The sequence below is a fragment of the Clupea harengus genome, chromosome 22 (genome assembly GCF_900700415.2).
Source record: "Clupea harengus chromosome 22, Ch_v2.0.2, whole genome shotgun sequence".
NCBI lineage: Eukaryota > Metazoa > Chordata > Actinopteri > Clupeiformes > Clupeidae > Clupea > Clupea harengus.
The window spans coordinates 3,053,054-3,069,973 of record NC_045173.1 but is presented as its reverse complement, the minus strand read 5'-3'; the positions used below and the strand labels follow the sequence as shown (position 1 = coordinate 3,069,973).

General features: G+C 51.4%; 1 protein-coding gene across 1 annotated transcript in view; it reads right to left on the bottom strand.

Moving 5' to 3' along the window:
* Nucleotides 1-598: 598 nt before the first annotated feature.
* The window catches only part of mxd4 (MAX dimerization protein 4), a 27,374-nt gene continuing 11,052 nt past the window's right edge, over nt 599-16,920 (bottom strand). Inside the window, exons 4-6 of the mRNA XM_012831772.3 lie at nt 5,023-5,137; nt 3,864-4,026; nt 599-811 (exon numbers count right to left, since the gene is read on the bottom strand). Coding sequence (XP_012687226.2) covers nt 645-811; nt 3,864-4,026; nt 5,023-5,137 — 445 coding nt within the window. The 3' untranslated portion in view covers nt 599-644. The remainder of the gene's footprint in view (nt 812-3,863; nt 4,027-5,022; nt 5,138-16,920) is intronic.

Here is a 16,920-nt window from a genome sequence, read left to right as displayed (position 1 = left end):
TGCTTAGTTTTATTACGCTGAAGAAACAGGAAGTGCTTTTCCTTTCAAACTCTTCCCCACGTCCCCTTTCACCAGAATCTGCCAGTGTGACGCCCCTGTGTGCCTCATGCTAAGCTCAAGTTTTAGACCACTCCTGTTCAACCGGTGCCCACTCTGGTTCCGGCCCGTCTCAAATATATTCTCACTCGGCCTCTTGTCATTTCTCAGTACACACACACACACACACATACACACACATACACATACACACACATACACATACACACACATACACCACACAGACTCAGCGCGTTTGTTGACAAGTCAAAGTAGTACAAAGCCACACAGCCACGAAGCCACCAACATCCGCACTGAAAACCACTCCGCTCTCTATATCTGCGCCTGTGGCAGCAACAGGTAGGCTGGGCAGGGAGAGGAAGAGGAAGAGGAAGAGGAAGAGGGAGATGGGGAGGGGGGGGGGGGGGTTGTGAGGAGGACTGGTTTGTGGACGGGGAGAGGAAGTCATCAAGGGTGTATTGAGGGGGGGGGAGAGGGGGGGGGGGGGCAGGCAGAAAGGCTGCTTTCCTGGAGCCGGGGCCCCCGTCGCTGGTGGGCGTGTGGATGGAGGCGGTGGCGGTGGCGGTGGCGGTGGCGGAGGGAGGGCCCTAGCAGATGTGAGGCTGGAGTCTGTGGGAATGTACATAGCTGCCGTCGCTAGAGCTGCTCTGCAGGCTGTAGTGGTCCTCCACGTCACTCACGCTGTCCACACTGTCCCCCTCGCCCTCGCCCTCGCCCTCGCCAGGGGTGAACTCCATGCCCTCGATGTCCACATCTGCAAACATAGAACCGAGGAGGTTAGCAAACACAGAAGACATTGAAAACAAATCACACACACAGAAAACAAATCACAAACACAGAAAACAAATCACAAACACAGTGCACAGACTGCAACAGCGGGAGAGTCCATTATCTTTCTCTAGGGGGATGTTTTGTTGTTTGTTATCTTTTCGTTCTGTGGTATCGGCACTAATTAAAGTAAATAAACCCCTACACACATCCTAATGCTTGCTGGGTGCACAGTAATGAGCTCGAACACCGGTGCAGGTCATACGTGACTGCTGCTGTTGTTCTCTCTTTAAGTTCTGTAGCGTGCCATGATCTGTCCATTGTCTCACTTTCACAATGTTAACAGAGCATTACTGTTGCAGCCACAAGGCCTCATAAGCTGAAAGCACCTTCTTAGAACATGCGTTTGGCTGTGCTAGCCGTACCGCCGCTCTTTAACGGCCACGTGCACTCTTACGCTTTACTGAGCACTTCAAGCACCCCCTAGGACACACGTAGCACATTCTAGCGTGCCTGACCAATCAGGCAGGGGAGGTGCACTCACTGTGTAGTGCATGGATTCATGGGTTAGTGCGCTTGCACAGGGGGCACGCATACACACACCCACATGCACACACACACACACACATACACACACCCACACGCATACACACACCCACATGCACACACACACACACACACCCACACGCACACACACACACACACACATACACACACACACACACACACACACCCACACACACACAGACACGCACCCACACACACACACACACACACACAACACACACACACACACACACACACGCATACACACCCACACACACACACACACAACACACACACACACACACACACACACACGCATATACACACGCACCCACACACACACACACACACACACACACACACACACGCATACACACCCACATGCACGGGGAAAAAGTTTGTTTGTGTCCAACTTGGGGCCACGGAGAGGGCCCTCTGTGTCGGCGGATTAGGCCAGGACTTAAGCAGCCATTAACTGTGGACACACAGAGCAGTCTTTGTGCTACCTCTGCTAATCCTCTGGAGTGGTAAACAGCGCGGGATGTTTACCACGCCAAAGATTAGTAAACAAACCCCATGCAATCAGTCAGACAGAGAACGAGGAGAGCAGTCCTGATATGTGCCTCTGCTGTATAGAGACCCCTATAGACCTGACCTCCACAGCAGTCAGAAACACACACACACACACACACACACACACACACACACACACACACACCACAACAGAGCATTCACACAAACACACACACACACACACACACACACACACACACACACACACCACAACAGAGCATGCACACAAACACACACACAAACTCACACGCACACACACACACACACACACACACACACACACACACACACACACACACTTCTACCCTGGGCTTTAGCTGCTTCTGGGTGCAGCTTGGCACCAGAGTGAGTGGCATTGGCCAAGGGTCAACTAATCAACTAAACTGGACTAAAATCTAAATAATATATTAAATAATATTCCCTTACACCTAGCTCTCTCTCTCTCTCTCTCGCTCTCTCTCTCCCTCCCTCTCCTCTCATATCACATTGCTAATGCTTATAATAATACTGATAAAATGGCCATATTGCCTACTGTAAATCTACTACCCAAAGGTATCTCCTTATCTGTTTCTGAAACTGTTACTAACAAAAATGTTCTCTCTCCCTTGTAGCATGTTCCAATTGTTGAGGGATGTGGAAACACTGCTCCTCACCCCCACTACTCCTCAACTACGCATATGGACAGCCAAACTCTACCCACTCACTCTGTTCTTTTTCTTTCTCTCCTAATCCAGACTATCTTCGCTATGGGACGCTGCTGTACTCTCTCCACCCGGTCTACCCGTAGAAACCCTCTGCCAATTGCACCCACCGCCACCGCACTGCCGTACACTTACTCTACCTCATACCCTATGCTAGCATTTATATACAATATATAACATCGCCACCATCAACATGTTTCTCTGCTCCTACTCCCCTTACCCCTGTAACAGTAAACCTTTGAGCATAGTGTATACCCACTAAACTGGTCTTGTTTGTATCATGTATTTACCACCAGATGTCTGTATATATATTATGTACACCTACCAAATGCAGGATATGTACAACACCTGTTGTTTCCCATCCCCTTCTGCCCATCCCCTTCTGCCCATCCCCTTCTGCCTCAGAGAGAGTGAGCAGAGGAGTGAGCAGAGGAGTGAGCAGAGGAGTGAGCAGAGGAGTGAGCAGAGGAGAGTGAGCAGAGGAGTGAGCAGAGGAGTGAGCAGAGGAGTGAGCAGAGGAGTGAGCAGAGGATAGTGAGCAGAGGAGTGAGCAGAGGAGTGAGCAGAGGAGTGAGCAGAGGAGTGTTTGCGTGTGAGGAGCAGTGGGAGAGCAGCGGACAGAAGCAAAGAGGAGAGAGAGAGAGAGAAAGAGAGAAAGAGAGAAAGATGGTAAGAAAACCTCTGTGACCCATGATTCATCCTACTTGTCTGGCTAATGCTATGAACTCTCCTGGAAAATGTGTCTAGAACAGAGAGGCTGGCAGCACAGTTGGCTGTGGCAATAAGTTAGGTGGTGGGTGAGAGAAACAGAGACAGAGAGAGAGAGAGAGAGAGAGAGAGAGAGAGAAACAGAGACAGAGAGAGAGAGAGAGACAGACAGAGACAGAGACAGAGAGAGAGAGAGAGAGAGAGAGAGAGAGACAGAGACAGAGAGAAACAGAGTCGGAGAGAGAGAGAGAGAGAGAGAGAGAGAGAGAAAGAGAGACAGAGAAACAGAGTCGGAGAGAGAGAGAGAGACACAGACAGAGAGAGAGAGAGAGAGAGAGAGAGAGAGAGAGAGAGAGAGACAGAGAGAAACAGAGTCGGAGAGAGAGAGAGAGAGAGACAGAGAGAAACAGAGTCGGAGAGAGAGAGAGAGAGAGAGAGAGAAACAGAGTCGGAGAGAGAGAGAGAGAGAGAGAGAGAGAGACACAGACAGAGAGAGAGAGATCTCCCCACCTTGCTCAGAGTCAGTGGAGATGGTGGAGCCCATGCTGTCGGTGCGGATGCGGTGCTCTACGCCCGGCACAGACAGCTGCTCCAGACGCCGTTTGAGGTAGCGGTGCTCTCTCTGCAGCTGCTCCTTCACATTCAGGGCCTTCCTGTCCTGCTCCTCCAGCTTCTGCAGACACACCCACACACACACACACACACACACACACACTTCATTAACCTGCCTGCCTGTCTCCAAATGTCACAGTGACATACCATTTCTGCTGTCCTCAACAACAGATCTGTTTTCTCTAGCTGTTTCTACACCAGACAGCGGTTAGTGCGGGCTTGCAGTGGAAAAAAGCCTCCTCAGACAGACACACAGACACACAGACACACAGACACACAAGTGAAACCAAAGCCAGGAGCTCTAAGCTCTGAGCTGGCCATGCAGAGGCCGTAAACAGGAAACAAAGAGTTAACAGGGCGGCACAGCGACGCTGCTCCTGTGACCACACACTCACTCAGCACTTCTCTCCCTGCCCACGCTCATCGGGGGCGTACATCCGCCCGCTGGCGTGACAAAAGGGTGCCAGGGATGCCCAGACCTCTGCCTGCTCTGTGCGCTGTGGCGTCAGACAGAGACACAGCTGGTGCAACCCGCTCGCTGGGTACGCACAGGTGCCTCTGCAAATCTGGTGTTTTAGGCTTTTTTGGGCCAGGGCGTAGGCGCTTACTGTACAGATCGCTAACGTGCTAACGTGCTTCCGTGTGACAGTTTCACGGCCTGGTTTGGGTTCTGCCCTCTCAGGCTCTTCTTCAAAGCTCTTTCCATTTTTAGCTCCATTGGATTTGCTCTTTTTTTTGTGGTGCGTCGTCATCCTGTTTGTGGAATGGAAATGGTTGATTTGAATGAGCTCAGGCCTGCGAGCGTGCATCTGCAAGTCTCACCACAGCGGTGCAACACACACGCACTTCCTGACAGCGAGTGAGCCGCTTCCTGCTCCTAACTGCTGCATGGAAGCCGACTGCTCTACCGCTGCCCAGCATTCGATCCACCCCCGACTTGACTAGCTCACAGACAAGCTAATCCGCTAATACACAGCCAATCAGCTGACTGTGTAGCTGTCAAGACTACTGACAAACAGAGACGGTGTGTGTGTGGTGTGTCAGTGAGGTGCTGTACCTTGATGTGCATCTTGGCCCGTTTGAGCAGGCTCAGTGTGGTGTGTCTGCTGCTGTCCGGACCCAAAGGCACGAGCTGCTTCAGCTGCTCCAGGTACAGCCGCAGTTTGGCACGTCTGGAAGGGAGGGACAGAGAGAGAGAGAGAGAGAGAGAGAGAGAGAGAGAGAGAGAGAGAGAGAGGGCAAAAAGGGGATGGTCAATAACAAAACAAACAAAAGAAAAAAAGCAACACGGTACTTGATCATGAAACTGGAAAGGCTTTAAAGGCTTTCAGACAAACAAATGAGGGCAAACAGGTTGAACAAGTGTAATGACACACACACACCCAGTCAGACACTCACATGTACACACAGACAGTGACCTGCTCCAAGTCTCTTTTCCGTATGTTATCTGATAGTTGCTCTATTCATTGCTGGCGTCTGGCTTTAGGAGAGTTCATGAACCCTCCAGCCAATATCCTCACAACTTGGCCTTGGCATTCCATTGCATCGTTTTTCTCTCCTACACAAACAGATCCTACTTTATATCAGCACCACTTTCCGTACTGGCTGGAGGTCTGGTAGAACGTTTGGTGTCAAGGGTGGTTCAGGTACTCTTCCAGGTTTAATGACCGATACATACACACTCACACATGCGTACACATACACACTCACACATGCGTACACATACACACTCACATATCGTACACATACACACACGAGGAGGTTGCATAAGTGTGCAGGCAGCATGCTGCTCTGTCAGCAACATTATGCAACTGTACGGAGCCTGAAAGGCCAAGCTCCCGTTACTACAGTGACCAGCGGGGGAGACGGGCGCTCCTGATGTCAGGCTGGCGGGCGGGCGGGCGGCCGGGCGGGCGGGCGGGAGGGCGGCCGGGGCCAACGGCTCCAGCTCCGCTAATGAACTCTGCTCCGCACTGAAGGCGACGGGCCGCTGAAAAGCGTGGGCCCACATCAATCACACTCGCTACACAACACAGCCTGAGAGAGGGGAGAGGGGAGTAGCACAACCCACACAACACAAGGTCACCATTCAGGACCTGACATAAAGCGCCATATTAGCATAGCACAGAGCTCAGGCCTCTGCGTCTGTAGGGAGGTTTGAAACACATGGGATACTCCAGTACTGTGAACCACAGCTAAATACATACTAATTTACAGTACTGTGAACCACAGCTAAATACATACTAATTTACAGTACTGTGAACCACAGCTAAATACATACTAATTTACAGTACTGTGAACCACAGCTAAATACATACTAATTTACAGTACCGTGAACCACAGCTAAATACATACTAATTTACAGTACTGTGAACCACAGCTAAATACATACTAATTTACAGTCATCTGAGAGGGTGGGAGTGTTCCTTCAGCAGGGCCTTTGTCTATCACATGGACACCACCAAACACACTTAGCATAATAAACCTGATTTCTAACGGAGCGTAGCAATCACAGCTAACCAGTGTCCATATGCAGGGCCAAGACCACGCAGGAGAAGTCCACCTGCTGACAGAAGCCTTCAGCCTTCAACCAGCCTATTACACTCGCCACTGGACCATAGCTACAGCTGCTCTAAAGTATAGGCTGCTCATTCAAGCAGATATTCCACATACAACCGCACACACACACACACACACACACACACACACACACATGTCCGCCTGACACACACACACACACACACACACACACACACACACACACACACAACCACACACACACACACACACACACACACACACACACACACACACACACACACACACACACACACACACACACACACACACACACACACACACACACACACACACACACACACACACACATGTCCGCCTGACACACTGACCTCAATACTTAAAGGGTTGTGCCAGCTCCATCCTGCATCCCCCCACGCGTGTCCCACACAAGAGGCCACAGGCCTGAGGGACACCCGTTACCCTGGGTAACCCGGTGTGTCTCAGGTCACGACCTTTGCTTGAGGGCGCACACACACACACATCATCATCAAAGCCTGCGAGTCCCCCACTTCCCCTGCAGACGCCTGTGAGGTTCACCACAGCACCAGCAGCACCATCCGCCACCCTTGAGGCCCCGGAACCCGTCCCACAGACTGGCTCCTGCAGATGATGTACGGCTGCTGTGCCATTTCAATACAATCTGTACCACTGCAGCATGCTGGGTGAAACCCTTTTACACACGCACACAGACGCACACATATACGCACACACACACACACACACACACACACACTCACAGCCTGTAGGTTGCGTGGGCTAAGTATGGCTCACAGTTGACCCACGTGCTGCACCAATGCCAAACATGCCTCAAACTGTGCGTCAGGGCAGCAGCACCCATCTTCCCTTTCCTCCCCGGACGCCCTCTGACCTCTGATGACCTGACAGCCAGGCTCCTCCGGGCGGCCATTACCAGCGGCCCCAATCACACAGCAGGCCTCAGCTCTCTCTCTCTCTCTCTCTCTCTCTCTCTCTCTCTCTCTCTCTCTCTGCAGCGCTGTCTGTCTGTCTCAGGAGCCACGCAACACCTGGGGCCGTCTGCCACGCTGGCCCTGCCTGTCCACTTCACCTTCTTTTTCAAGTCCTCCTCTCAAACATGCTTTCACTTTCGTTCTCCCTCTTTGCCTTGTCTGTGATTAATGAAGGACAAAGAGGCACAACAAGGCACAAGCCTCCCCTCATGTGTGTGTGTGTGTGTGTGTGTGTGTGTGTGTGTGTGTGTGTGTGTGTGTGTGTGTGTGTGTGTGTGTGTGGGAGGCACTTCACAGGAAGGACTGTGGTCTTTAGGAGACCCGCTGACGCCTTGGGGTACTGTGCTGACCTCCTCTCTCCTCCCTCTGGGAACTTGTGTATTGTGTGTGTGTCCCTGCCTTTTCTGCCTCTCTCACACACACACACACACACACACACACACACACACACACACACACACACACAAACACACACACACACACACACACACACACACACATACACACACACACACACAAACACACACACTCACACACACACACACACAAACACACACACACACACACACACACACACACACACACACACACACACAGGTGTGGGCTATTGTGTTGTTGGCTGTCCAGGAGAGAGTGCTCTGACCACAGGGCCCAGGGACACCATGTTCTTCCTCCATCACAGACCCTCTCCAGCCTCTCCACTGCTCCATCTAACCCCATGACACACAACAGACTGCTATGAGTACACCAGGCCCACAAAAAGCCAGCCTCGAAAATGTAACGAGAGGGAGGGAGGGAGGGAGGGAGGAAGGGAGGGAGGGAGGGAGAGAGGGAGGGAAGGAGGGAGGAGGGGAAAAAAAAGAGAAAACACACCAGAATAAAATCTCTGTGGTCTAGGCCCTGTGCAGGTGCAGAGAGACAGACAGACAGGCCTTTGCTTCAAGAGTGTGTGAAAGTCTTCCCTCCCGCTCGCTCGCTTTCATTCCCCCTCTTCCCCTGGGGCAGCCGCTCAACCCAGCCGCTCCACCCAGCCCCCTGCCCCCCCCTCCCCTGCCTCTGTCCCTCAAACCTGCTGGCACCAGTGGGTCCTTGTCTTGCTGCTGGAGAAGTGGAGTGTTCAGATGGGAGTAGGGTGGGGGCCCGGGGCCCGCACCTCCAACCTGTCTGCTCCCACCACATCAAGCAGCTGGAGCAGCACCAAGGGAAGCAGGCAGGAAAGGGAGGTTGGCCGCAGGGGAGCAGAGGAGGGGCTCTGGCCATACAAGAGAGCGAGGGAGAGAGAGAGAGAGAGAGGGAGAGAGAAGGGAGAGAGGGAGAGAGAGAGGGAGAGAGGGAGAGAGAAGGGAGAGAGGGAGAGAGGGAGAGAGAGGGAGAGAGAAGGGAGAGAGGGAGAGAGAGAAGGGAGAGAGGGAGAGAGAGAAGGGAGAGAGGGAGAGAGAAGGGAGAGCGGGAGAGAGGGAGAGAGGGAGAGAGGGAGAGAGAAGGGAGAGAGGGAGAGAGAAGGGAGAGAGGGAGAGCGCGCTGGTGGAAACGTTCATCCCTGGCCTGGAAAAAAAGGGGCCATTGAGTGCAGCGAGTGAGTATGCTCAGCTGCGGCGGGCTGGGCTCCACACGCTCACATCATCCGAGGGGGTAACCCGAGCCAACAGCCAGCCCCCTGGCCTCCGGCCCGCATCTCCTCTCCTCTCTCACACCTCTCCAGAGAAAACAGGACGTACCCCCCCTGCACCAGCGTGTACCCCACCCCAAATCCCCAAGCCCCAGCCCCAAGCAGCCGCGCCTTTACTACTGTTTATTTACCAGAGCCAGGACCCAGTCCCACCTGCACGGCTCCACACACACACACACACACACACACACACACGCACACACACACGCACACACACAGAGACACACACACACACACACACACACACACACACACAGACACACACACACACACACACACATGCACACGCACACACACACACACCAGTTGAGAGAGAAGGCTGAGAGTGTTTCAGGCCCATTTCAGAGGGGAGCAGGAATGGGGTGTGGTCCCTGCAGCGGAAATCACTGGCAGGAATAGGAACATGGCAGTTATGCTTTTCATTTTCTCATGGTCTTTTTTTCTCTCCGTGTGTTTACGTTGGTGCTTCGCTGAAAGAGGGCTGCCTGCTTGGCTGTTTTTCTGCCTTTTGATCCTGCTGTGATCTACATCCTTTTCAAAAACAGCTTGTCGTGAAACAAACAGTAATTGCCTTTACACAAATTGTTGAGTAGTTGAATTACGATGTAATTTTCAAACCATTAAGTGAGAAATGAACATACTGACTTAATTAAGACCAAACAGCACCCATTTGTAATGCTGGTATGAATTACATTTTTTTTCCACTGATCTGAAAAACCAAAAAGCTAGCATCAGTGCAGATGTTTCTGTTTGGTATGTGTACAGCTAAACGACTTCATTCTGCCTTTATATTTCAAATGGATGGCCCAAACTAAACTCAACCACACATTTCTGTTTATGTTAGAAATAGTAGCACCCAGACCTATACAAATGTAGCATTTTACATGTCCAATACCTTGCCAGCCTAATCCTTTTGAGAGTGCAATCATGATACATGACACACTATTTAGCACAGGCCCTTGGGATCTGCAGTCTTTCCTGTCAATACATCCAGTTCTCTTCTTGTGACCTTTCTTTCCCTTCATTTATGTCTGCATCACTCTATTTTCTGTGTGTGTGTGTGTGTGTGTGTGTGTGTGTGTGTGTGTGTGTGTGTGTGTGTAGAGAGGCGGGGCCAGTGTCTCTGGGCCACGTGCTGGCTCCCGCCGTGACGCACCGCCACTCTGTGTTGTTTTTTTTCTTCCTCCTCTTCCCTCTCCACTCACGTTCTGCTTGTTATTCCGACAGTGGGTCCAGCGCACGCAATGTTTATCAGTTCCCTTAAACAGCCCGGCACACCAGCCTTGGACTGACATGCATGCTACTCTGTGCAGCGCTGCACTGGCCACCAGCCTTGCTTGTCAGACATGCACCCCTGGGTTCCCATATCTCCACTCCTAGACAAGAACCACTTTGGCCATTAACCCTTTGGTTCTGGGTTCCAGTGTGAGAAGAACCTCTTTCACTACTCACACACTTACTCAAAATGCCTTGAGCACTAATCTTATGAGCGGACAGACAGACAGACAGACAGACAGACAGACAGACAGACAGACAGACAGACAGACTGAGCAGCCTCACGGCCCAGCAGAGCAGCTCAGGTGCAGGCGTCTCCAGGGACCAGTGTGCACTGACACCATGGGGCCAGGTGAAGGTGCTGACGTTTGGCTCGTAACAAGGAGCGGTGGGACTGTGAAGGCCCATAAATGTGTGTGATCGGCTGGTGCTACAGGGCCCTAATGGGCTGTAATGGCTGCTAACAAGGCAGTAAAAGCTGTCTGTCTGGAGCTCCACACATCCACCAGGGAGTGACCACCTGACCAAGCTCCCCTGCCTGCTTCACAGCGCTCAGTTGGTCCCCATCACCAGCCCTGTCTGCCTGCCTGTCTGTCTGTCTCTCTGTCTGTCTGTCTGTCTGTCTGTCTGTCTGTCTGTCCCGCTCTATCACCGACACATGCAGGGCCAAGTGCCTCTCCTGCAGAACCTAGATTCACACAGATGCTCCTCAGCCTTCCCCCACAGCAGTGGACAGCATTAACGGGAGGGGAGGGGGCTTCAGAGGAGGGGGGCTGTGTGATGGGATAGTTGAGAAGAGACAGGGCATTATGGTCTGACCAGACAAACAGACCTCAACCACTCTCTTTCCTATACACTCTCTCTCTCCCTCATACACACACACACACACACACACACACACACACACACACACACACAGTCTCACACATGTAGGCCCTGTTCACACGCCATCTCTGTGACATGGAAAACAATGTTTCTTCCCCTCGGGAGGGAAACACTACCTCCAGCCGGTTGGGAACAGAGCCGCATGAGCCCACAGTGAGGGTGACACACTAGAATAAGTGAAAGGCAACTCTCTCACCATTAGTGGGGGGCGCTCACGCCCCCTCCCCCCCCCCCCCCTCCCCCTCCCCCCTCTCTCTGCCCATGAGTAATGGCAGCTCTGGTCAGCCTGACCTGAAGGCGCCCCACTGAGACTCTACCCTGTGAAACACCTCTGGCCCAGAGCCAACTCTGCTGCCCCACGGGCAGAGGTCGAAGGTCAACCCCACTAGCCCAGCTGGGTTTCCTCCTCCCCTGCATTATGTTGGCTGCCTGGGCTCAGAGCGTTCCGAGATGCCGCAGCAGCATCCCCACTGTAACCCTCCTGCCTTGTTGTCACTCCACACATGCCATGACATATTATAATCCAGAATGAAAAAAAAATCAATCAGACACAATATTTGTTTTCAGCGCACAGCTTCACCGATCAGTTCTAAATGGATGCAGACTTTCCAAATACCCCATTCAAATGAGATGGCATCACCAATCCAAACTAAGCCGTTTATCTGATGCAACAACAAAAACAAACAAACAAATATTCAAATGGGGGCCCACTTAAAATAGCATGGTCGGCTTACAGGACTGCTGGGTTGCGTGTGAACCAGTTTGTGTGTGCGTGCGTTCCGTGTTGATGTTTGTGTGTGTGTGTGTGCGTGCGTTCCGTGTTGATGTTTGTGTGTGTGTGTGTGTGTGTGTGTGTGTGTGTGTGTGTGTGTGTGTGTGTGTGTGTGTGTGTGTGTGTGTGTTGGTGTTTGGACGCTGGTCACTGACGGACTGGCCCACTTTTGGCCACCGGCAGCAGGAGGCAGAACATGAAACAGATGGGAGAGAGAGCGAGAGAGCGAGAGAGCGAGAGAGAGAAAGGGGGATGAAAATAGAATGAGTGGAATGAAAGAGAGAGAGAAAAAAGAAGAGAGAGAGAGAGAGGCCCAAGGACTAAACACATATTCATCTGCAGAGCCTTTCAACGACGCCTCATCAGCAGGAGCTTGTCACACACACACACACACACACACACACACACACACACACACACACACACACACACACACACACACACACACACACACACACACACACACACACACACCCACACACACACACACACACACACACACATGTTTATATTTAGGGGGATGAGGAGAGGGAGGGGTGACGTGACGTGTCATCCTCAACAGAGGAGCCGTGGAGAGAAAAACAGCAGACAGCGACGGAGCCAATGGGGGCGGGGAAGCCCAGAAGAAAGATCTCCTTTCAGATAAGGGATGGCGTCCGTCTAGGAACGCGCTCGCTCGCTGTGTTTGTGTTCTGTTATTGGGCCACCACACCCCTCATAGAACATTTGTTTGTGTCTGAGTTGCGTGAGTGTGTGTGTGTGTGTGTGTGTGTGTGTCTGTGTGTGCGTGCGTGCATTTGGTGGAAAGCTCTCCAAAAAACACACAAGGAACAGGAGACAGGCTTACTCACGTGTCCGCACTCTCACACGCTTGCGACGGAAACTATCAACAACACTTTTGCAAAACACAGCTAGCCCTAGAGGGGCAGGCGAGAGCGGGAGGGGAGGCAGAGCGAGGCATAAACAGAGACTTGGCAAGCACTGGCAAAAATAAGGCTCTGCTGTGGCAACCAGCCCAACCGGAGTCTCAAGAGTGTCTTGCCCGCTCCACCAGTGACTGACATTCTCCCCTACTGGTCTGAAGGCGGGGGATAGGGGGACAGAGACAGGGGGTGAGAGGAAGAGAGGGCTGGCATTTCCGCTTGGCACTGGAGGGCATGTCAATTAGTTCCATTTGTCTTTTTTTTCTCCCTCCGTCCCTTTTTCCAAAACAGAAACAAACCCTGGAGGTACAAAAGCATGTCAGATTACAGCCGTTTCTCCTGCTCCGCTGACAGAAACAGATGTGTGCCTCCACACGGCGGAGAGGCTCGGAGGCCGCGCTCTGCATCGCTCTCCCACTGAAATGAATGGGTTTGCATGTCTGCTCCCTCTCACCACACACACACACACACACACACACACACACACACACACACACACACACACACACACACACACACACACACACACACACACACACACACACACACACACACACACACACACACACACACACACACACACACACACACACACACACACGCACACACACACCAGCTAAATTAATAGTTTATGCCTTTCTCCCTCCTTGTCCCCCTCTTCTGTAAAAGCACTCCAAAGGACTTGCTCCTTGACGCTTTACAGTCATACAACATTCAATCATAGCATTAAAAACGGAGGGGGAAATGAAAAAACTAAAACAGAAGTGGGCTAAGCAAAACCACCTGTGCGAATAAAGAGAGAGAGACAGAGACACGGAGAGAGAGATAAAGTAAGAGAGTCCTGCTGATGACCGATTTTAATGGCAAGTCTGTGCTGAAAATCTCTCCATGTTCAATAAACAAGGCAGCCTGTGGCTCGGCGCTCTGTAAATGATTTAACACCAGCGGATCCACTGACATGCCGTAACCCGAGAGCCAGCCGTCACCACACAGGACCCGAGCCAGCCTGCAGCGCGCGGCCTAGCATAACCACCAGAGTCCGTCCGCACTGCAGCCGATCAGCCTCAGCACTCTCTCTCTCTCTCTCTCTCTCACTCTCTCTCTCTCTCACTCTCTCTCTCTCTCTCACTGTCTCACTCACTCTCTCTCTCACTCTCTCTCTCTCTCTCACTCACTCTCTCTCTTTCTCTCTCTCACTGTCTCACTCACTCTCACTCTCTCTCTCACTCTCTCTCTCTCACTCACTCCCGTTGGCCACATTGGGCACACAGAGTGGAGAGAAAGAGAGAGAGGACTGCAGCTCCTGGACCCTACCTTACAAGGGCAGGCCACTAGTGCACAGGCTGTGCAGCCCAGAGTGCCATCCCCAGACAGCGGCCAGCGGCCAGCCGACAGCGGCTCAGGCTGTGCCCTGCGGCAGACTACCCAGCCTGAGAGCGTGGGAGCCAAGCAAGGGGCAAAGGGCTGAGGCAACTGTGAGGTGTTTACCTGCAGACCCCAGCTATGGGAGCGTGAGGGCCCCCTCTCTGAGGCTGGAGCTTTCCATTAACACGCTCCAGGCTGACCCCCTTCTCTTTCCTCTCCCCTCCCCTTCCCTCCTCTCCCCTTCCCTCCCCTTCCCTCCCCCTCTCCTCTCCTCTCCTCTCCCCTTCCCTCCTCCCCCTCTCCTCTCCTCTCCTCTCCTCTCCCCTTTCCCCCCTCCTCCTCTCAGCCTGTCCTCTTCTGGTTACACAACTGCACATTCCAGCATGTGAGTGTGTGTGTGTTTGACCTGAATTCGGAACTGTAACCCATAGATCAGCCACATCTCTCCTGCCTTGCAGCTATGTGCAACCTATTGCCCTCGACACACCACCCTCGTTCACCTGCATGTCTCCCTCCCAGAGCCTCTCATTGTGTGCTTCAGTGGCATGATTTCACGACTTGTAGGCTAAATGTAGGCTAAACTGACATTTTTATGAGGTGCGGCATTGGCTGCTTTCTGCCCATTAAAAGAAAAAGCAGGGAAAAAAATGGTGACTTGACTGCAGCAACAACACCCCACACAGAGGCTTAGAGAGTCCCACTGCCTTTGTGGGTGTATGGGTAAGAACTAGTTTTGTGTGTGTTAAACACACACTTACATTGCCGTCAACAAAGAAAACACTGTGCATGTAGATACAGATATATGTCCCCAACCTTACAACCTTACAAAGATATACATTACGAGTGTCTTGTTGTCCCCGTCTCTTTGATTTAGAAGTTAATGTTTATACACCTCCTCAATTATGACCAGAATGCATTTCCCTCCACGAGGAGCGTACAGATTACAGCAGAGAGAAGAGGAATTCCACACCTCCTCCTGACCTGCACTCTGACCTGTGTACACACACACACACACACACACGCACGGGCGTACATCTACACGATCATGTGATGTACACACTCACACTCTCACACAAACACACCCTTACATGCCCTCACGCACGCACATGTACGTACACACTCACACGTCACGTCCACACACACATAATAGCGCCTTGTCACGACACATTGTCTGGCGCCCGTCCTCTTGAGCGGGGGGGGGGGGGGGGGGGTGAGTCAGCACGGGTGTGGCCAGAGAGCAGATGTGGTAAAGGGCCACATGGGTGCTCCCAGAAACAAGGCCCATTGTGACATCACTGTGAGTTGTGGCCTCGGAGCAGAGGGTTCAACCAATGGGCCGAGACCTTCACACCTGGATTCTCAAGGTGATTAACCCCATGTGCAGCAGAACAGATGTGTGTGCAGGGATCACAACATTTGGACATTCCTGGTAGCCCTTTAGGCAGGCTTTCTTCAGATCTGGTATTATGAGAGGTAGATATATTCAAGAAAGCAATACAAACATTGATGTATTAAGCACAGACTGCATTATTATTATTATTATGCATCTGAAAGTATAGTAATGTGTGCTCTTTTTCTTCAGTTCTTTTGGGTGCTCCCCTAACCCCCCCCCCCCCCCTTGCACTGAAAGAAATGGAGCTGTTTTTGTTTAGTTTAGGAGTGCTACAAGTCATGCTATACTTTGAGGTATGACAGATCAGATGGAATGCTTAAGTCACATCTGAAGCACGAGAGACGGATGTGTAAGCTACCCTTTCAACGGACAGTATGTCTTAATCAGTCTTAAAATAAACCACACACTCACAAACTTAAATGCTTGCTAGTGTTAGCTTTTTGACCCCATAGACTAGGCTTGTAACATTCAGCCTATAAAACCTTTAGCTTTAACACATTAGCTCGTTACAATTGGATGTCTCTTGCCTGGTGTGCATGCATTGTGTAGGTTGATGTTCTAGTATTTTAAGATTATTTCATAAATAACATTGGCAGGAATGTTTATGAAAAACGAAAAAAGTCAACAACTTTCCTAACACAGCCAAACATCAAGCAAGTGCAACAAAAGACATATTAGCTATTACTGACTCGTGCAGCATGGCCAGCTAGGCATCTGACTTGCATCCTTTTGTGTCTTTTAGCTCTCGCCAACGAATAAAAGCCATCCTGAGACTGACTCTTGTTTGGTCTCTTGCGCGGTTACTCTCTTCTCCTCTACCTTGCTTCCTCCAACAACAGCGTTACGTAGTTCTTGCGACAGGTTACGTCGCTTTGGACACCAAAGTCAGTGTTTTGAAGCTGTAATTTTAGGGTAAAATACATAATGTTGCTTTACATACAAAGCGTCATCCTGCAGTTATTGTTCAATTATTTTTCTCTTCTGCTCCCGACTCAGGTTGCCTTTTCATCATGCCTTCCATAAAGTGCTGCCTATAGTTTTTTCATACAGTCATATATATAGTGTATAGCCTATATTGTTTGAATGGTGTAGTAGTCTGAAAGGTAAATAGTAGATTATTATCTA